Source organism: Oncorhynchus tshawytscha, linkage group LG06 (genome assembly GCF_018296145.1).
Source record: "Oncorhynchus tshawytscha isolate Ot180627B linkage group LG06, Otsh_v2.0, whole genome shotgun sequence".
NCBI lineage: Eukaryota > Metazoa > Chordata > Actinopteri > Salmoniformes > Salmonidae > Oncorhynchus > Oncorhynchus tshawytscha.
The window spans coordinates 26,386,465-26,409,109 of NC_056434.1; the positions used below are offsets into that span (position 1 = coordinate 26,386,465).

The window sequence follows — 22,645 nt, forward strand, 5'->3', positions numbered from 1 at the left end:
AAATTGAAATTTGCTATCGTAAACGTTAGCAACACCTCCGCCTTTGCGGGATGCACGGGGGATATGGTCACTAGTGTAGCCAGGAGGTGAGGCCTCATTTAACACAGTAAATTCATCAGGCTTAAGCCATGTTTCAGTCAGGCCAATCACATCAAGATTATGATCAGTGATTAGTTCATTGACTATAATTGCCTTTGAAGTAAGGGATCTAACATTAAGTAGCCCTATTTTGAGATGTGAGGTATCATGATCTCTTTCAATAATGACAGGAATGGAGGAGGTCTTTATCCTAGTGAGATTGCTAAGGCGAACACCGCCATGTTTAGTTTTGCCCAACCTAGGTCGAGGCATAGACACAGTCTCAATGGTGATAGCGGAGCTGACTACACTGACTGTGCTAGTGGCAGACTCCACTATGCTGGCAGGCTGGCTAACATCCTGCTGCCTGGCCTGCACCCTATTTCAGTGTGGAGCTAGAGGAGTTAGAGCCCTGTCTATGTTGGTAGATAAGATGAGAGCACCCCTCCAGCTAGGATGGAGTCCGTCACTCCTCAGCAGGTCAGGCTTGGTCCTGTTTGTGGGTGAGTCCCAGAAAGAGGGCCAATTATCTACAAATTCTATCTTTTGGGATGGGCAAAAAACAGTTTTCAACCAGCGATTGAGTTGTGAGACTCTGCTGTAGAGCTCATCACTCCCCCTAACTGGGAGGGGGCCAGAGACAATTACTCGATGCCGACACATCTTTCTAGCTGATTTACACGCAGAAGCTATGTTGCGCTTGGTGATCTCTGACTGTTTCATCTTAACATCGTTGGTGCCGACGTGGATAACAATATCTCTATACTCTCTACACTCGCCAGTTTTAGCTTTAGCCAGCACCATCTTCAGATTAGCCTTAACGTCGGTAGCCCTGTAAACAGTGTATGATCGCTGGATGATTAGTTTTAAGTCTAATACTGCGGGTAATGGAGTCGCCAATGACTAGAGTTATCAATTTGTCAGAGCTAATGGTGGGAAGCTTTGGCGTCTCAGACCCCGTAATGGGAGGAGTAGAGACCAGAGAAGACTCGGCCTCTGACTCCGATTCCCTGCTTAATGGGGAAAACCGGTTGAAAGTTTCTGTCAGCTGAATGAGCGACACCGGTTGAGCGTTCCTACAGTATTTCCTTCCAGAAACCGTGAGAAAGTTGTCCGGCTGCGGGGACTGTGCCAGGGGATTTATACTACTATCTGTACTTACTGGTAGCACAGACGCGGTTTCATCCTTTCCTACACTGAAATTACCCTTGCCTAACGATTGCGTCTGAAGCTGGGCTTGTAGCACAGCTATCCTCGCCGTAAGGCGAGTACAGCGACTGAAATTAGAAGGCATCATGTTAATGTTACTACTTAGCTTCGGCTGTTGGAGGTCCTGACGAATCGTGTCCAGATAAAGCGTCCGGAGTGAAAAAGTTGAGGAAGAAAAACAAAAATATAAACGGTAATTCAAAAGTAAAAACCGTAAAGTTGTCAGGTAGCAAAATAGGTTGGCAACAAAACACACAGCAACTCGAAAACAAGTCTGCAAGTTGTGGCCGGAAATGACGTCAGAGTGAGTGTAGTAGTGAGTGAAATCTGATTATTATGTAACTGTTGTACTCATCCTTCTTCTTCTTCCAAACTCGGCGAGTGGAGTTTAGACCAAAAAGCAATATTTTTGTCTCATCAGACCACATGACCTTCTCCCATTCCTCCTCTGGATCATCCAGGTGGTCATTGGCAAACTTCAGACGGGCCTGGACATGTGCTGGCTTGAGCAGGGGGACCTTGCGTGCGCTGCAGGATTTTAATCCATGACGGCGTAGTGTGTTACTCATGGTTTTCTTTGAGACTGTGGTCCCAGCTCTCTTCAGGTCATTAACCAGGTCCAACATCACTGCTCTAGAGGAGATATGCATGGAGGAATGGGCCAAAATTCCAGCAACAGTGTGTGAAAACCTTGTGAAGACTTACAGAAAACGTTTGACCTCTGTCATGGCCAACAAAGGGTATATAACAAAGTATTGAGATAAACTTTTGTTATTGACCAAATACTTATTTTCCACCATAATTTGCTAATAAATTCATTAAAAATCCTACAATGTGATTTTCTGTATTTTTTTTTCTCATTTTGTCTGTCATAGTTGAAGTGTACCTATGATGAAAATTACAGGCCTCTCTCATCTTTTTAAGTGGGAGAACTTGCACAATTGGTGGCTGACTAAATACTTTTTTGCCCCACTGTATACCATATATACCATATATACCACAGCTCAAAACGTTGGTTCTACAATAATTGCTTTCCTTTTTCAGGTACCTTGTGTATATAGCCAAGTTAAGAGTGTATAAACACCCCCATTATTACGTGTTTTACTTTTCTATTTTTTTTCTCTCTTCTCTTTCTCTCTGCATTTCACTATTAGTCTACACCTGTTGTTTACGAATCATGTTACAAATAAAATTAGATTTGATTTAAGGACAGAGCAATGACTGGAGCTCTGTCCCAATTAATCTCGGCCTAACTTCTCAATTCCTCTCTATTCATATCCTTCTCAAAACTCATTGGAGGTCTGAGGGCAGGAACCTTGGGTCCTCTCCTCCGATGGGGTTTTAGAGAGAGAAACGGAAAAAGTCAAATAAAATGGCACAGGGCTTTTGCATGTTTGTACCGATGTCACTATGTGGGATTGAGTTTATGTGTACAATTCACACCATTCGTCAGTATTATGGAGCCATAAGAAACATTACTTCGACCTTTAGTTACAAAACACATAAAAGAGCATACAGTGCATTTGAGAAGTATTCAGGCCCCTTGACCTTTTCCACATTTTGTTACATTTGAGGCTTGTTCTGAAATGGCTTGATATGTTTTTGTTTCCTCATCCTCATTCCTCATACACACAATACCCCATAATGACAAAGCAAAAATACGTTTTTATACATTTTTCACATTTGTTAAAAATAAAAAACTGAAATATCACATTAACATAAGTATTCATACCCTTTACTCAGTACTTTGTTGAAGCACCTTTGGCAGCGATTACAGCCTCAAGTCCTCTTGGGAATGATGCTACAAGCTTGGCACACCTGTATTTGGGGAGTTTCTCCCCTTCTTCTCCGCAGATCCTCTCAAGCTCTGTCAGGTTGGATGGGGAGAGTCGCTGCACAGCTATTTTCAGGTCTTTCCAGAGATGTTCGATTAGGTTCAATTCCGGGCTCTGGCTGGGCCACTCAAGGACATTCAGAGACTTGTCCCGAAGCCACTCCTGAGTTTTCTTGGCTGTGTGCTTAAGGTAGTTGTCCTGTTGGAAGGTGAACCTTCGCTCCAGTCTGAGGTTCTGAGCACTCTGGAGTAAGTTTTCATCAACTTCATACTTTGCTCAGTTCATCTTTCCGTTCATCCTGACTAGTCTCCCAGCCCCTACCGCTGAAAAACATCCCCACAGCATGATGCTTCTACCACTATGCTTCACCGTAGGGATGGTGACAGGTTTACTCCAGACATGACGCTTGACATTCAGGCCAAAGAGGTCAATCTTGGTTTCATCAGACCAGAGAATCTTGTTTCTCTTGGTTTGAGAGTCCTTTAAGTGCCTTTGGCACACTCCAAGCGGGCTATCATGTCCCTTTCACTGAGGACTGGCTTCTGTCTGGCCACTCTATCATAATGGCCTGATTGATGGAGTGCTGCAGAGATGGATGTCCTTCTGGAAGGTTCTCCATCTCCACAGAGAAACTCTGAAGCTCTGTCAGAGTGCCGGTCGGGTTCTGTCAACTGTGGGACCTTATATAGACAAGTGTGTGCCTTTCCAAATCATGTCCAATCAATTGAATTTACCACAGGTGGACTCAAATCAAGTTGTAGAAATATCTCAAGGATGATGAATGTAAACAAGATGCACCGAAGCTCAATTTCGAGTCTCATAGCAAATGGTCTGAATATTTATGTAAATGAGTGATTTCTGTTGTTTTTGTATACATTTGCAAACATTAATAAAAACCTGTTTTTGTTTTGTCTTTATGGGTTATTGTTTGTAGATTGCTAAGGAAAATATAATTAAATTCATTTTAGAATAAGGCTGTAACATAACAAAATGTGGAAAAGGGAAATGCTCTGCACAAGTATGTTTAATGATATTTAAGCAGTAATACATGACTGTTGTGAGTGTGGTGCCATACCTTTAGATCCCGGGTGCAGCAGAGCTGAAACGGTAAAGATGTCAGTGGAGGCGATCTTGACCACGCTCTGGTTGTTCTCCAGACAGCGGTAATGCTGGAATGTATCCCAGGCACTGTTGGTGGCCACTTCACCTCCCTCAAAACCAGTGAAGATCTCCAGGTTCTTACAGTGGGGCATCAGCACATTCAGCACAATCAGCACAATGCATGATATTTACAAAAGTCTCAGTTGTGTCTAAGTGTTTAACAGTGTGTGTGTGTGTGTGTGTGTGTGTGTGGGAACTAGAACAGCACGACTACTCAAAATTGCAATATTGGCATTTGCAATATCCATATCGCAAGAGGATGCCATATTTTGAAACGCCACTTAGCCATCTGTAATGCCCTTTTTTAAACTTTTGATTTATTGCTTGAGTTGACGGAGTTCTCTCTCCATCTCTCCTCCATTGGTCACTTTCCAATCCCACATACACCAGGCCCTGTCACTCAAGCAGGTACTTCCTCATGCTTGAGATTCATTCTGCATGCACTGACTAAACAGCAAGCAGTCAACACATTTTTCCAAACAAGAACAGTGCAGCTTTCCACTTTTCTTCTTCATATAAATCTGTTTTCTGTACTATACTATTTGTTTGTGTAACTTGCTCTCGGAAGAATGCTAGTTAGTTGATTTTAGCAAGCAGCAAATGTGCCTAAAAGATGTGGGTTAGCCCTTAATAGTAATCGCTAGCTAGCTAATCCACAGAGATAGGACAAAACTTGTAACCAAACGTTTGCTCTAATACAGGCCATTAACAGTGGTGGAGTAAATCAGCATTGTTTGTGCAACAGCTTGTTCTTAATCAGAGAGAATATTCTAAAATCTTTGTCTGAATATACCCATCTATTTCAATCTAATTAGGGTCCCATGGGAAACACTGACCAACACTTTGGCTCCTACTCTGTCACAACCATCCCCTCCCTTACTTTTTCATTCCTTGTCACAAAACTGCATTCCAAGTGCCCACTCTATTCCAACTATAAAATCATAATAATCATTCCATTTCTATGATTCCAACAGTTGAACAAAATGCTTTGATCTGTAATCACAAGTAAAATCGCAATCACAATATTTGGTACAAAAATCTCAATTAAATTATTTCCCCATATCGTTCAGCCCTTCTGGGAACTAACCAAGTCGATGAGTGTGTATGGGGACTGGACATCAGAGTAGAGGGGCAAGCTCAGACGAACAGTGTAGTCCATTCCTGCCTCAATGCTGGTCTTGGGATATCTGAGCAGACGAGAGAGAGATGGATGTCACAAAACACTACACTAAATCACACACAAGAAGAGGGTGTGCAAACAAAAACAGGCATAATTACAGGGTGTATACAGTCTCAGAGTGGAATCATATACACAAAACATACATCACATACTACACACACACATGCACACACTTGCATTACTCACTCTCTCACACACAACAGACATACACAGAGAGAAACTAGGTGTGTGTTTACTGTGATCCAGGGTGGAAGAATATCATTTGGTTGTCATCATCAGGCATGGTGTTGGCACAGCGGCTGTTTGTTAAGATCACACTGGGACGCATCACTGTCATCGACACCTCCTCCCACTGGTCCTGTCATATGTGTGCATACTGGTAGCGACGTCAGGTGCAGGAGAGCAGAGATTTGTGAACAGGCGCACACTTTATGTAGGCAAAAGTGCAAAACACGCAAAACAGTCACAAGAATTATGTTTAACAATAAACATCTTCGGGAAAAATAACACGGAAAAAACAAGTCAGTCTGGCGCGTCAACAATACACACATAACACAAACAATTTTACACAAAGACATGATGGGGAACAGAGGAATAAATACATGTAGATTGATTGGGGAATGAAAACCAGGTGTGTAGGGAACAAGACAAAACAAATGGATACATGAAATATGGAGCGGCGATGGCTAGAAAGCCGGTGATGTTGACCGCCAAACGACGCCTGAACAAGGGGAGGAGCCGACTTCGGCGGAAGTTGTGACAGGTCCGGTAACTACGCCAACACAACAGGTTCATAGACATTGGAGTTTGATACCCTTGGTCAGGACTTCCCTGTGAAAGGTGGAGGGAAACATATTTGCTGATTTGTGTAATGAACAAGATGAGTTAGGGAACACCCATGACCCCAAAATCCTTGGAAGAAAGTTATGTCAAGGTCAAAGGTGACAGACAGGTCCAAACTCGGCATCCTCTGCCTCAAAGGTGTAGTGGTCCAGGGCAATGAACTAGACTAGACCTTGTCAGACATGTTTTCTACACACACCCTGATCTGTCTCCTCGAAAACAACTGCAGTGAGAGACAGTAAAAATATGATGTCAGGAAATGTCATAGACAGAGTTAATTTGGAGTTGACATGTTTTAACATGTTAGTGTTGCATTCAAGGTAACAGACTGCTGCTGTATCAAAAGCAACTATGGATAATAATTTAGCCAAATAAGTGATAACATAATATGCCGGATTGAGGCGAGCTGTACCAATCCATGTCACTCGTCAGTCAGTATGGTTCAGTATTCAACAGCTTGCTGTCATTTAATGCCCAACCCTCGTCGTAGAGAGCTATCCTCCTGTAGGTTTTCACTTCATCCCTTACCTAACCTACTTCTACACATTCAGTATTGGTCCATCCTCTGTATAGAACCATATTTCTAACCAAATAAACAACGGTTGGACAAAGTCAATAACATGTCATCCTCTCTGCTTGATAAATGTCATAATAACTATGCCTCCATACAGCGTCAAAGCAATTAGAGGAACTCTCAATACCACTAATGACTAAGTTACGGGGTGATTGATAGAAATCATGGTTACCTGCAGAAAGTTCCCAGAGTGATGTGCGTAGTAGAGCCAGGGTACATGGAACAGAGTGGACTCCTGTACCTCCTATTTCTGTGAGACAAGCAGAGAACAACTTCCCCACCACATACTACAAGTGGGCCTGCATGGAGACAGAGATGGAGAGAGAGAAGATGGTTGGAGATCATTCTCGTATATTGTAACTGCAACAAAAATGCCTGAGTAAAAGTAATCAAATGTGTATTTCAAATAGACTGTATCTCAAAGTCTGCAATTAGACCTTTACAATGTTGGCTGTTTAGTTCGGATTTTGATCTCTCACGGCTCCCTCTCAGCCCGTCTCAATCAAGGGCCTCTTCCCCAGTGAGGGCCTTCCCTGTCTGTTCTCCCCCTGCCTCTCCCTCCTCCACCACTCCCTCCCAGTTATGCTAGTCTTCCAATCCCTCCTTCTCTACTAACCCCTTGTTGACTTAGCTAGGTAGCTACAATAATCTTGGTTAAACCAAAGATACTGGGAACTTTTATATGTGGGTAAACATTAGATAGATAACTAGCTAACTAGCTATCCTCTGCGCTCTTGACTCAGTGTTTGCTTGCTCAATGATGTTTCATCTTGCTCGACAGCGCCATCTCGCACGCTGATTTGATGCCATACACCTTGGTGGTACATGCACTGCCTCACTGTCTCACTGCGTGTGTGTGTGTGTGTGTGTGTGTGTGTGTGTGTGTGTGTGTGTGTGTGTGTGTGTGTGTGTGTGTGTGTGTGTGTGTGTGTGTGTGTGTGTGTGTGTGTGTGTCTGTGTGTGTGTGTGTGTGTGTGTGTGCGTGTGCATGCGTGCGTGCGTATTATGGAAAACTGCAGTCTGTAAAAGAGCTTCTTTGTGTGGGTGGGTTTAGTTTTGCAGTAAACAGTGCATGAGATTTCTCTGCTGAAATGTTCCTGATCAAATCCAATTTATTTATATAGCCCTTCTTACATCAAATCCAATTTATTTATATAGCCCTTCGTACATCAGCTGATATCTCAAAGTGCTGTACAGAAACCCAGCCTAAAACCCCAAACAGCAAGCAATGCAGGTGTAGAAGCACAGTGGCTAGGAAAAACTCCCTAGAAAGGCCAAAACCTAGGAAGAAACCTAGAGAGGAACCAGGATATGAGGGGGATATGAGCCAGTCCTCTTTTGGCTGTGTCAGGTGGAGATTATAACAGAACACGGCCAAGATGTCCAAATGTTCATAAATGACCAGCATGGTCAAATAATAATGATCACAGTAGGTGTCGAGGGTGCAACAAGTCAGTACCTCAGGAGTAAATGTCAGTTGGCTTTTCATAGCCGATCATTGAGAGTATCTCTCCGCTCCTGCTGTCTCTAGAGAGTTGAAAACAGCAGGTCTGGGACAGCTAGCACGTCCGGTGAACAGGTCAGGGTCCCATAGCCACAGGCAGAACAGTTGAAACTGGAGCAGCATCACGGCCAGGTGGACCGGGGACAGTAAGGAGTCATCGTGCCAGGTAGTCCGGAGGCATGGTCCTAGGGCTCAGGTCCTCCGAGACAGAGAAAGAAAGAAAGAAAGAAAGAAAGAAAGAAAGAAAGAAAGAAAGAACGAAAGAAAGAGAGAATTAGAGAGAGCATACTTAAATTCACACAGGACACCGGATAAGACAGGAGAAATACTCCAGATATAACAGACTGACCCTAGCCCCCCGACTCATAAACTACTGCAGCTCATACTTAACACTTTCCCTGAGTCTTCCCACCTTCTCCACCTGGCCTTAATACCTTTATGCATCCCCAAAGCAGGAAAGGGACAATTAACCTCTCACAAGATTGCAGTACTTCAAACTAACACATCGAACGTGATAAGGGGATGGGATGTTGGAAAAAATGGAGCTTTGGGAGAGATTTCCATTCAGGGTATGTGTGTTCACTTTGACATGCCTTTTGTCCAAGCTGTGACCGCTTTGCTTGTTAGTTCAATAGAACTGCTGGAGGTTTTGAAACTCCCACTTGTGCTTTTACTGAAGCAGAGTCATGTGGCAACAGAATCTTGTCTCAAATCAAATAAAATCGAATTGTTTTAGTCACATGCGAGCCCCTAACCAACAGTGCCGTTTCAAGTAATTAAAGAACAGAAGTAAAAAATAACAATATATACAGGGGAGTGCCGGTACAGAGTCAATGTGCGGGGGCACCGGTTAGTTGAGGTAGTATGTACATGTAGGTAGAGTTAATTAAAGTGACTATGCATAGATTACAACAGAGAGTGGCAGTGGGGTGGAGAGGGGGTGGGCAATGCAAATAGTCTGGATATTAATTTGACTAGATGTTCAGGAGTCTTATGGCTTGGGGTAGAAACTGTTTAGAAGCCTCTTGGACCTAGACTTGGCGCTCCGGTACCGCTTTCCGTGTGGTAACAGTGAGAACAGTCTATGAATAGGGTGGCTGGAGTCTTTGACAATTTTTAGGTCCTTCCTCTGACACCGCCTGGTATAGAAGTCCTGAATGGCAGGAAGCTTGGCCCAGTGACGTACATTACCCTCTGTAGTGCCTTGCGGTCAGAGGCCGAGCAGTTGCCATACCAGGCAGTGTTGGTGCGATGGTGCAGCATCTCATCTAAGTGATACTTATTGCATTGTAGGCTGACTTGAACAATGTTTTCGTTTGCTTGTCATGACAGGCGCTGTCCTTTTTTTCTGGTGCTGAAAAGCATTCACTGGTGCCTTGGAGAGCGCCATTCAACTTTCAGTCATTCCTCAATGTTAGTACGATCAGAACACTATATAAACTTTCATTAAAATTGTGTTTGATATCTTCATGTTATATTAGTCGCTTTACTTATGTAGTAAATAAATGTTAGTTGTTGTTATTTCACTCATTTTTTCTTCATGTGGTTTTGTTTGTCTCTCCACCTAAAAGGAACAAAGTGATCTCATTTATTAAATATCATGTAGCCATTGCGCTGGCGCAGACAGAGCGAGCCTAGTCAAATGCGACTTGGACAGGGCCCTCCGCAGGCAAGGATAGCCTTCATAACATTACATACACAGAACAGAAAGACGCCAGACTGATTCCGTAATCATGTTTAAACTGCAGGCGAAGACTCATGTGAAACAATACAATAAGCCAAGTCATCTTCCCTGGTTTAACGTTCGCTTTTCCCTTGTGCGGGGTACCCCCATGAGAGGTAGAGAAAAATATCAAATAGTTTATTTTCCCTATGAGTTTTATCTACAGCTGTGTTTATATTTTTATATTGTCCCTCAATCGTTCTCATAATCAATGCAATACTCCTTCTGTCGTTGACGAGTCGTACAATTTCTTGATCGATATAGCATTTCAGAACGTCCTCTCTTATCTCTCTTCATGCATGATCGATATCCCTAAAAAAAATACTCAGGCTTTCACGTGAGGGTAAGAAACTTGCATTGCGCCTCTGCCGTGGTTCTTTGAATCCAGATGTTAGATTTTCGACCTGTTATTATTCCTTCTTCATTGGCAATTCTTCACAGCGTCCAAAATCTAAGTAATGCTGATAAAAGAATTGGTGGTCCGTGTAGGTTCTCCTCTCGAACATTGGGGCTTCATCCGCTCCGGTGTCTACTCGAGCCGAGTCCACCTGTAAAACACCTCCGGAGCGTGAAACTACTCTGCCACGGTCACATGGTGGGGAGGCAGGCTCGAGTGCGACGATTGGAAATCTGGAGATACGTTCATCGGTGATTGGGGCCCGGAGGGAGGAGTCTGCTGAAAAGGAGCGGGCGGGAGCATTGCGCGTCCGAGCCTTTGTGTTTCAGCTCTAATATCTCACATATCAATAATTCAACGCGCAAGAAGAAGACCCCGCGCTATGTATTCATCTGAGCTTCAACTCGACAAGGGCCTCGTACCGCTCTCGACTGGTTATTCGATTACGGAGTGACAAGAAGGCGCGGGGAGGCTTGAGCCGAGAGGGGGAAAAAAGTTAACAGTGGGAACGATTGGGTAAAGGGGGACTCTTCATTAAAACATTAAAAATAAACGGGTAAACCAAACCTGTCTTTGACCTTCTCCAATACTTACAGAAACACACAAGAGGTTTAATTCAAGAAGCGAAAAGGATTTGGTCATTTTAATAGGCTGAATTTTGCGGAAGAGAAGAAGTACTATATTATCTATCAGAAAACTATACCATTCTTTGTGCGGGATCCAGCAACGAAGTGCATAGTGAAATTGCCGTAATGTTGACGCTCCTACTGGGTGCAGTGTGGCTAGTGACTCTAGTGAACGCTCAAAACGAGACGGAACCCATCGTACTCGAGGGGAAATGTCTGGTTGTTTGCGATTCCAACCCAACTTCGGATCCCACCGGGACCGCGCTCGGGATATCGGTGCGCTCCGGGAGCGCCAAAGTGGCTTTTTCCGCGGTGAGAAACACAAACCACGAGCCCTCGGAGATGAGTAACCGGACTATGGTCATCTACTTTGACCAGGTAACTTTCACTGAACTGTCTGTCTGCTATATCATACTGTATGGCTACCTTGGTCATGGAGAGCGAGTGTCTGGAGGGGGATTGGATGACTGTTGTAACTCTATTAAAAAAAAGCTAACTGGCTATTCTATTCGCGAGGTGGAGAATGGAGATCCGCTGTTTTATATATATATATATATATATATATATATATATATATATATATATATATATATATATATATATATATATTAGATGTATAGATAAAGACAGTTGAAAGTAGTCAGCCTTTGAATATTTAAGTTCCTTTTGATGATATGAAATGAAGTCTCTCCAAATAATGTAATACCATGTCATGAGGGTGAAGTATTAATCCATGCTACTCCATATCTCAAAAGGTTAATCGCCGCCAAATGGCTATTCAATTAAGTTAAATGTTTCTGCTTGGGCGGATTTTGATCTCACAAAATTAGTAATTTGAGCCTCAAAACTTCATCGATGGATTAATTCCAAAATTGATTAACTTGGTTTCTGTAATTGTTTTAATTTGAAACTAACAAAAGTTATAGTCAAATGCCATCTGAGCTACAATATATCAGGCTGCATTGCGTGATTTCCTTTTAACTTTGTAATTGAAAGACATTATAAAGCATTTATACCATGACAACGACGAGTGTCTTTGATGTTAGTGTGTCTTTTCCCTTTTTACATTCTTTCTCTCTTCCTCAGATACTTGTAAACGTTGGTAAGAATTTCGACGAGGAAAGGAGCAATTTCATCGCCCCGCGCAAAGGGATTTACAGTTTTAATTTCCACGTGGTGAAAGTGTATAATCGCCAAACTATCCAGGTCAGTCCACTGTAAGCCTACAAATAATGAATACTTTATTTAATATGTGCGTGCGTGTGTGCGTGCGTCACGCACGCACACCCGCTGGTAGACCTCATAAAAGTTGAATACACTAGTACATTCAAAAACGATTCCCCTAGAAATAATTTGTAGATTTGTGAGATATCATTCCTCAGAGAAAATGGTAGTTTGCAGATGAAAGTCAGCCACTGCATCATAATTAATCGATAAGCGTATGGAGCCATTTTGGCGCAGGAACAGCCAGTTAGCCAGTACAGTAGCTGCGGGTGCGGTTTCTGGACCTTGGACAGCGGCAGCGTAGAACTCCCTCTGTCCTGCTGCGTGAATTGGCGTCTGCATTTGACAGCAAGTGAAAAGTCTAAACATGTCCAAATAGACCAAACCTAAACAGCTTCACATACACATACACATATACATATTTTGCCGCGCAAATCCATCGAGCAGCGACTCACAACTCATGTTCCCCATGCAAGAACCACAAATGGAGAAGCCTAATCCTTTGGTGCGCTAAATAAGCGAATACACTTGATCAGATGTAACCCTCTTTAAATAACATTTAACACATACAACGTGGCTTTTAAAACCATCCCCTCTTAATTAGATTGCATATTTCACTAATTAAACCCTGGTGTAATTATGCAGTGAAATCCACAGGGCTACAGTATTACATTCTCATATTCATCTCATATTGGAAGCTAAATGAATTAATTGAAAACAAACCAGGCAAGCAAAATGAAAAGGAAAAGCCCTGTAAAACCATATTCATCCATTATGTCATTGAGTCCAACTAACCGTAAACAGAGGTACAAATTACAGACACCTGACTCATGCAACTACCTACAGTACACTAAAACATATTTCACTGTTAATTATTTCGTCACAAAAGATGTAATGACTTTAAGATAACAAATGTAGCATCCTCCATATATCTGGAAATGAAATAACAAAAAGGAGACGATTCACAGCTCAGTTCACTAGTCCAACAGCCACAACTGCTGTGTTAAAAACTCACACTGTTTGATTGCCTTAGAACCGTTTGTCATGTGGATACAGAGGGAGGGAAGAAGAGAGGGAGGGAAGAAGAGAGGGAGGGAAGAAGAGAGAGAGAGAGAGAGAGAGAGAGAGAGAGAGAGAGAGAGAAACATAGATTTACATTGGTTGAGATGGAGATTGAAAATGTTCCAGTTTCTTTCTAGAAGGATGTGGACAAAGAAGTGTCTTACAACTCCAGTGTTTTGCTATTGAAGGGGGAATACAGGCATTACCATCTTGAAACATCCATAAATAGCTCACCTCCTCATAAGCATACACCATGGTCATTGAGTGTTACATATGAGCCCCAACTACAAAGTACTAAACCCTGAAAAAATATATTACCCAACTAATCAATAACAGTAGTTTAGTATGAGTCCCTATACTAGTGATGGAATTTCAGGATTTTGGGCACACTGGCCAGAGGGGCATGTAGACCACAGTTTTTACTAACCTTGGTCCAAAATCTGTGCTAGTTGGGCACATTTTCTACTAGCCCAGTCTGAAAGGTACTTGGCTCGTGCTTGCAGACTTTAGCAGGCTAGCTTCATGTCATTTATGTAAGAGTAGGCAAACAGCCATTCAAACTGACAGTGAGATATGAAGGCTACAGAACCTCACACTATACGGGATGGGGGCTCTTGAGACCATCCTCCACATGCATTAAAGGGAAATTTCACAATTCTTCAACTTCATATTAATAATCTCCAGCATGACCCCAACATCAACATCTGTGAAAATGGCACGTTTCTATGTTTTGTAGTAAAAAAAAAAGGCAGAAGAAGAAGTGTTTCCATGACATCATCAACCAATTAGTAGACAATTAGTAGGCAATTGGTAGGCAATGCCTACTCACAATTGGTCAAACTCACAGGATGCACACCGATGATGTCATTGGAAACACTTATCTTCCTCAATCTTTTTTTTACTACAAAACATAGAAATGTGCCATTTTCACAGATGTTGATGTTGGGGTGAAGCTGGAGATGATTAATATGAAGTAGAAGTTTCCCTTTAAAAGAGAAGCTGATGTGAAGATTGCGTAAGGTATTGAAATCATGTGAGCACATGAGTGTTTATTATGAGCCACCATAACTGCTGTAAAAAATATGTGCATTTTTGTAGCACTCTTCTCCATGAGTCTCCCTTATGCAACTTTGATCAAGTAAAAAAAAAAAAAAAACTTTTTTTAAGTGCACCATACTTTTAAAGATGACTTCTCTCAAAAAAATGACATTTCTAAATATATCCTTGCTGTCCACTGGCCAGTCATTGTGTCTCCCTTCACCGAGTAGAGAGAAAGTGGTCTGTTGTCACGTCACTGCTGTCATCTGTCTGTTTGGACAGGAAATTATGTGTCATGAGAGGACAATGTCTTCTTTTTCATTACAGCTAAGTGCTGCATTAAACTGTGGGCGGGAACACACTCGCCAAATATATATCTAAAGCTTCTCTCTCTCTGGGCTTAATTGGGTGCTTACGCGTTAATGAATTCAGCAGCTCAATGGAATGCTGACACCATGCACCAGCCATTATGCCATTTACACATTACACTGTAATTTGCAGTGGCTGGCGTGATTGAGTGGTGGTGTTTTTGGGGAAGGGGTGGTGATTATCAGACTCACAGAGAACACTGAACACAGGGCTCAGTCAGGCTGTGAGTTGGTACACGTGGTCTGTGTTCCTCACCCTCTCACCCTTCTTCCTAGCCTCCCCCTCATTACTCTGCTGAGAACAGGACCATCCTGCCACTGTTCTGTCACTAGTTTATTAGTTCCATACATCACTGCCACAGAAGAGGGATTTCCCCCAGTTTGACCATCCAGCTGATCGAGGTTCCCTCTCCCCTCCTCAGTGTGGGTGGGATGGTGCTGGGTGGGAGCTGAGTGAGTCTCCCCTGGGCCCTGGCTGGGTGGGAGTGATGTATGTAGAGGCTTGGGCTTCCTCCAGTCCACCTCCCTGCTCACTGTGGACTCATTTAGCACACTGAACAGAGGCTGCTCTGTTCTGCCTCTCTTAGATGACATCTCTCTTGCTCTATCTTGCTCTAAAACCTAGCACCTCTTAATCTTTCAGGCCTAAGATGAGTGTTTTGATCTCTTTTATGCACTCTTATTCATGATTTAGATGGTGTCTATTTGAATTTTAAGGGCATGTATCAGTCAATGGGTGTTTTTACTCTTCTCTCTTAAACTCGGCACAAGGAGGGTGAACCGTGCATGAGTCTGAATGAGTGAAATTATGTAATATTCATGTCTGTGTCCTCTGTGTTCTAGTATTGTTGTGTGTGTGTGTGTGTGTGTGTGTGTGTGTGTGTGTGTGTGGAGCTGTGAGTGTATTTAACCATCTGTAACTGTAGTATATGTCCTCTCCTGTAGGTAAGCCTGATGCATAATGGATGGCCTGTGATCTCGGCCTTCGCTGGGGACCAGGATGTGACTCGTGAGGCTGCCAGTAACGGAGTGCTGATTCAAATGGAGAAGGGGGACCGAGCCTACCTCAAACTAGAGAGAGGAAACCTCATGGGGGGCTGGAAGTACTCCACATTCTCTGGGTTCCTGGTCTTCCCCATGTAGAAGAGAGGAGACTGGAGGGACTAATTCTTCTGAGCTCGGCTGCTTGGGAGACTGGAGACAGAGAGAGAGAGATGATGAAAGATATAGAAAGAGGGAGAAGAGGAGAGAAAAATATATGGGAGAGGAAGATAAAGAGATGAGTAGGGTATAATTAGTTGGGCAGGCTCTCCAACACACTCACTCACTCCGCTGCCTGACTACAGCTCTGGACAGCCAAAACTTTTTTATCCTCAGAAATACTATCATTTAAAAACATTAAAGAGAGTAAAACCTAGAGGCCAAGTCCACCCCTTCCCCCGCTTCATCTCTTTCTGCATCTGCTTTGAGGAATGTGTCTATATTACCTACAGTGTCCGAGAGCTGCATCGACCATGTTTCCACATCACATTCTGTATGGCCATCCATCCACATCCATTTTCTGTGACTCCATTTTTATTTGTTTTATGTCTGTGTACAATACATTTTCTACATCCCATCCACTTCTGTCATTTCAAGTCCAGACAGATACAGTACTGTACCATCACTCCCCACCCCATGTCTTTATGTTTATTGATCCCCTGTTCAATACTCCTTCTGTCCTTTACTCCTCTCCTGTTCTTTTATCCTCCCCTCTGCTGCTCTTCTTTCTAGCCTTCTCCACCCAGTAAGGATTGGTTTGTCATGATTGCTTTGTCATGATTGGATGATTGCTGAAACTCTAAAGACTCTTGCTGTATACTGGACATATATCAAATCTGAAAGTTTCTATATGATATAATATGTGATTAACAGAATCTTGTTGAATATCTGTGTTTACGTATTTTAATGTTAAAACTTAGTGATTGTGTGTGGATTATGAGGCTGCCATTAACTACTGATGCTTCTTGTTCTTGTTTCGGTCGAAATGTGGCTAAACTGAAACTATACCAGAAAAACTATAAAGGAATTTTATTCTGATTATTAACTGTAAAATACATGTGAATATTTAAAAGAGACAAATCCTCCCTTTTATTTACCAATCAATCAATTTATCTATTGTTTTTTATTTGCATTTATCCAATAAAATATACGTGGTACCTTTATTTTTCTTAAACCTAATCCGAAACTCTCGATTAATTTGCTGAAACCTAGTTGGCATAACATACTGTATATGACCGTCTCTCTCCATCTCCCCATCTTCCAATGAATTCACAAAATTTGTCTGGAGTAAGTGATGATCAAGATGTAATGTGTGTGCGTTTGTGTGTGTGTTCTTGAGAACCAAAGAACCACGTTGATGTTCTTTATGTGTGTATGGCGGTGTGTGTTGTTCCCAGTGACGTTGTGCTGCCTGCCTGGCCCAAGATCCGTTGTAGAGAGAGAGATTCAGTCTGGTGATTGGGGGCTTCCACCACTCTTCTCTTACTGCTGCTCACTCTCAAGACTTTAATGAGCTCCTGGGGGGAAATTAGTGCTGGTATAATAAGCTCTACTGCTTATACAAAGATCATGTTGTGTTCATTTCTCCCATTTTCTCTTTTGCTCTCTTCATTCCCCTTTTCTCACACTTTCTACTTCCTAATGATAAACATTTAAAGAGAAGGGAATGGAATCTTGACCATGTGGTTTGTTTTTACGTCTTAATGATTACATAATCTTGTTTATCTAGGTATTTATGGGTAACCTTTTGGTGTGACCTTTAAAAAATATATGTTTATCACCTATTAGTTTATGAATTTAGCTTGTGCGTACAGAGCTTTTGTTGCTGGGCGGTCAATCCAAGGTCTACGTCCTCTAACATAATTTGATTGAGGGAGATGGACTGAAATGTAATTGTCTACAGCATGTCACAGCCTAGCAAGCAGGGTGGTGGGGAGACAGCCAGGCTGGCACCCACCCTACCTCACCCTCTGCCCTCCCTCATCCTTTATCTCAATGTCAGGGAAACAGCTGACAGGGAAAATGAGGCCCATGTATGGAAATGTACCCAGATTTCCTGCTGGCCTCCACACTTTTCACGTAGTAATCTCATATCACAAGACAGGGGCAATGGAAGAAGAGATTCCACCCTGCTTCATACACCCTACTCACCACATGACACTTACCCCCTCTCACCATGAGCCAGTTCACCCTTTTGCTTTGTTATGTTTCACACGTGTATGTATAGGCCTACCTCATGGTGCAAAGTGGTTGAGGAAAGATTGTCATCAGAGATTTAGAATAGAGTGATCCATGGAGCGAGCTGAGAGGAGGGGAGGGGTGCATGACCTTTGGCTGTTTGGAAAGTTGATATTATTCTGACATGACTGACTGAATGTGCCATATGCACTGATTTGTACTAGGCTGGTGGAGCGAGATGAACTGAGCGATTCGTTTACACGTAACTTATTAATTGCTTCATGTATAAATATTTCAGTGGATGTTCTGATTCTGTAACATGTAGTTTCAGTGTTGGCAGTGAAGCGTCAAAGAGGGCAGAAAAAGAGTGGAGAGTGGCAACCAGAGTGGCAACCAGAGGGGCAACCAGAGTGGCAACCAGAGTGGCAACCAGAGTGGCAACCAGAGGGGCAACCAGAGTGGCAACCAGAGTGGCAACCAGAGTGGCAACCAGAGGGGCAACCAGAGTGGCAACCAGAGTGGCAACCAGAGTGGCAACCAGAGTGGCAGCCAGAGTGGCAACCAGAGTGGCAACCAGAGTGGCAACCAGAGGGGAAACCAGAGTGGCAACCAGAGTGGCAACCAGAGGGGCAACCAGAGTGGCAACCAGAGTGGCAACCAGAGTGGCAACCAGAGTGGCAGCCAGAGTGGCAACCAGAGTGGCAGCCAGAGTGGCAACCAGAGTGGCAACCAGAGTGGCAACCAGAGTGGCAACCAGAGTGGCAACCAGAGGGGCAACCAGAGTGGCAACCAGAGTGGCAACCAGAGTGGCAACCAGAGTGGCAACCAGAGTGGCAGCCAGAGTGGCAACCGGAGTGGCAACCAGAGTGACAACCAGAGTGGCAACCAGAGTGGCAACCAGAGTGGCAACCAGAGTGGCAGCCAGAGTGGCAACCAGAGTGGCAGCCAGAGTGGCAACCGGAGTGCCAACCGGAGTGGCAACCGGAGTGGCAACCGGAGTGGTAGCCGGAGTGGCAGCCGGAGTGGCAACCGGACTGGCAACCAGAGTGGCAACCAGAGTGGCAACCAGAGTGGCAGCCGGAGTGGCAACCAGAGTGGCAACCAGAGTGGCAGCCAGAGTGGCAACCAGAGTGGCAACCGGAGTGGCAACCAGAGTGGCAGCCAGAGTGGCAACCAGAGTGGCAGCCAGAGTGGCAACCAGAGTGGCAACCAGAGTGGCAACCAGAGTGGCAACCAGAGTGGCAGCCAGAGTGGCAACCAGAGTGGCAACTGGACTGGCAACCAGAGTGGCAACCAGAGTGGCAACCAGAGTGGCAACCGGACTGGCAACCAGAGTGGCAACCAGAGTGGCAACCAGAGTGGCAGCCAGAGTGGCATCCAGAGTGGCAACCAGAGTGGCAACCAGAGTGGCAACCAGAGTGGCAACCAGAGTGGCAACCGTATCTAGTGGTAGTAGTCTGGGAAGTGTGGTGATAGTAGTCTGGGCAGTGTGGTGGTAGTAGTCTGGGCAGTGTGGTGGTAGTAGTCTGGGCAGTGTGGTGGTAGTAGTCTGGGGAGGGAGATGCTCCTTTTCTGTTCGTCCTACCATGGAACAGGTGGGGCTCACAGGGATAAAGCGATATGACATTTTTGTGTGGCAGAGACATTTGTGTGGTGTAAACTATATTTGTAGAGGTTAAGGAGATGCTTGTGATGGAGCTGTTGGTAAGGCCTGTAGTGGAGGTTAGGTCTACCAGAACTAGGGAAAGATCCTGTCCAGGTGCTGAATTACATTTGAAATATTGTATATTATGTGTATTTACTCCTCCCACTCACTCTATGTGTGTGTGTGTGTGTGTGTGTGTGTGTGTGTGTGTGTGTGTGTGTGTGTGTGTGTGTGTGTGTGTGTGTGTGTGTGTGTGTGTATGAGGGTCAGTGATAGAGTAGCCAAGGTGCTGTCTGAGGATATGGGCTAATGATTATTTAGCGTTTCGCATACACCAGCAGATGGGCACATTCCCGGTCCATTGACTGGAGTGATTCATGCGATCCATCTTTTCTGCTCTTGCAAAGTTCGAACGCGGCCCTAGAACAACGAGGTCAGGGAAGAGCAGAGCCTTAAAGTAACAGGGATAGAACAGCCATACCGTAGCTCTCCTGTCCGTAGCTCTCGTCATTTGGAGAGCTACCGTATAGCCGTTCAGCTAATGATCAATAGATGGGATAGGCCTACATACACGTCTACACACACGCAAATGCACTATTGTACACACCATACACACGCACGCACACACATACACACTCACTACCTAATTTTACTACTACCTCAATTTTAGCTTTTATTTTTCGATGACAGCACTTCTTATGCAATATTATAACAAGCCATATAGATTTACAAATATGTTTAAAGAACACTTACATATGTGCGTTATTAGCCTACTTTGCCTATAATGCAAAACACTCTATTCCAATACCGGCATTGAAAGGTGGATCATACTCAAAGATATTGATGGTTTGAGTCCAAGAAAAATCCGTCATGGGAAGGTATCCACATAGACGTGACCTCCAGAACACTCTGATCAGGCTTCAGACAGTGTAGACTACAGTAGGTTATTTCAAACTCCACTCATAATAGCTGAGCCATGAATCGACACCCGACATGCCATGTCATATTGTGGCTAATTGGCAAAAACACACTGTTGCTGAACACGCAAATAAAAACACTGTTAAAGGACAGGAAATACAATTACTGGAGAAACATGTCAGGCTCATTTTAGTGTAGAGTCTACATAAGTGTCTCCGTGCATTGAATATGAATTGCATTGAGTAATTGTAAATACTGGTATAGAGGAATGTTTTCTCTAGAGAGCTGCACTTTGGTCCCAGCTCCCTGAAGGATTAGGCTCGAAGAAATGTTCAGTAATAGTTGTATAAAATATGGCCACTTGCAAAGTTATCCATAGGTCGAGCTATTATATTGCTGTCATAGTAGGCCACACTAAGATACAGACCAGGGCTATGTGAGTTACGGTTTGAATCTTGATTCATAATGTGAATCTAATAGATTATCACATGAAAGGTTTGCAGCTCATCCAATTAATTTGATAAATACATTTTGTGGAATATAATCGAGAGGCAGTGGACTAACAAATAGTCTACTTAAAATGAATAGCCTAATATGATACTCTACAGGCCTACTAACAACTACATGAATCAATTCATTTTGCAGGTCAATTTGTTCGTAAAAATCCACAACTGATCGATTAAATTGATTAGAGGGAATACGACAAGCAGTTGTTTAGAGGGCATATCAGTCTTCCCCAAAAATCCTTCCCCCAAATTGCTCAGTGAGCACATCAATAGAGTTTCCCTCTCCTCTCACAATCCTATCACGCTGAGGGGAGGCGCAGTCACTCTCCCGGTCCATCATAGCCAATTTTACACTAAATTAGTCTCCAAGCAAGCTCAATAAAGACAGACTCGAGTTGGCAACCCGTGTGAGTGTAAACATGATTGTTTCTAGGAAGTGGCTTCAAATTTGGGGACAGTGACAAGCAATTATAGGCCAAGTTAACAGTGTAATTCTTCAAATGCTGTGGTTAAAAGATAGACGGAGAGCAAGTGCAGTCATTAGAAGGGAAAGTGGCGAGACACCACAGATTGAATCTTAATTGCCGTATGCGGGACCATATTAAGGATGTTTACTTTTACTGTGATGCTCGGGCGAGATGGGAGTAATTATACCGGGTCTGAAATTAAGTTAACAGCCCGCTGGATTTGATCTGTTTACTGCTGTAGGGATTGTTAGTAGGGATTGTAGGGATTGTGAGCGTATGGTCGTGGTTTTGACACCACTCTCAATTGTTTGAGGTTATTTGAAAACCTAACCGGCAGAGACAATTACGCACGCTTTCGGCACTCAGATGAGATTGTTTTGAACGTGCCCATGATTGTTCCGTTTTCCATATTTACCTTATCAAGTCCGTAAACTATAGAATGGTGGGGTTCATGTAGATGTATCTTTTCTGGCTTTTACACAGGTTCATTGGTAAATACATGCGTATTATCCTACGCACCGATTCGTTGGAACTACGCGTAACAACGAGTTGTTAATCGCCTGCCAAGTCCCGCATTGGTAAACACTCTTAATTCGCAGAATCAACTAAATTAGATGATCTTCTAAATGTATTCGTTTCACTGTGGCTTTTTAATATACCGTGCTCTATGTGAAGAATAACGGCTGATACAGAGAAGACCGGACCGCCAGGTAACACGTTTTGATTTTGTGATAAACCACGCTGTCTCGTGCGTAATGGGTGCTGTCGGAATGATGGAATCTGCTTCAGGGTGCAGTGCCAAATACAGTTATGACATGATTAACCTATTGTCATCCATGTAGCATTATAGTTGTGTTTTTAAAAAAATAATCGTAATAGACCCTCTTCTTTGAGTGGTGGAGATGGAGTGTCTCGCCCCGGTTCAGGTGGCCTTTAGCCCATTCTCTTGCGCACGTACTTGTGATCAAATTCCAATTAACATGATTGCTTCTTTATTTCTATTTTTACTTATTCCAGGCCCCTATCATCACAACCACGACGCCAGTGCTACAGAAAATAATGAAAAGT

At 43.4% G+C, this 22,645-nt stretch overlaps 2 protein-coding genes and 1 long non-coding RNA gene across 3 annotated transcripts in view; 1 reads left to right on the plus strand and 2 right to left on the minus strand.

The window, feature by feature from the left end:
- Positions 1–8,385, minus strand: part of LOC112253456 (laminin subunit beta-1-like) — a 42,635-nt gene extending 34,250 nt beyond the window's left edge. The window contains exons 1-5 of the mRNA XM_024425428.2: positions 8,340–8,385; positions 7,053–7,179; positions 5,700–5,839; positions 5,371–5,470; positions 4,198–4,360 (exon numbers count right to left, since the gene is read on the minus strand). Of these exons, the coding sequence (XP_024281196.1) occupies positions 4,198–4,360; positions 5,371–5,470; positions 5,700–5,800 (364 nt within the window). The 5' untranslated portion in view covers positions 5,801–5,839; positions 7,053–7,179; positions 8,340–8,385. The remainder of the gene's footprint in view (positions 1–4,197; positions 4,361–5,370; positions 5,471–5,699; positions 5,840–7,052; positions 7,180–8,339) is intronic.
- A 240-nt stretch (positions 8,386–8,625) lies between these two features.
- Positions 8,626–20,776, minus strand: LOC121846670. Its single transcript, XR_006083592.1, has 3 exons — positions 20,765–20,776; positions 15,734–15,736; positions 8,626–8,763 (listed from the first exon to the last, which is right to left on the minus strand). It is a non-coding gene; the product is annotated as an uncharacterized LOC121846670 (long non-coding RNA).
- LOC112253457 (cerebellin-1) lies at positions 10,773–17,541 on the plus strand. The gene is made up of 3 exons (XM_042323119.1): positions 10,773–11,508; positions 12,217–12,336; positions 15,768–17,541. The coding sequence occupies exons 1-3, from the start codon at positions 11,257–11,259 to the stop codon at positions 15,963–15,965; spliced, it is 570 nt and encodes a 189-aa protein (XP_042179053.1). The 5' UTR covers positions 10,773–11,256; the 3' UTR covers positions 15,966–17,541.
- Positions 20,777–22,645: the final 1,869 nt, after the last annotated feature.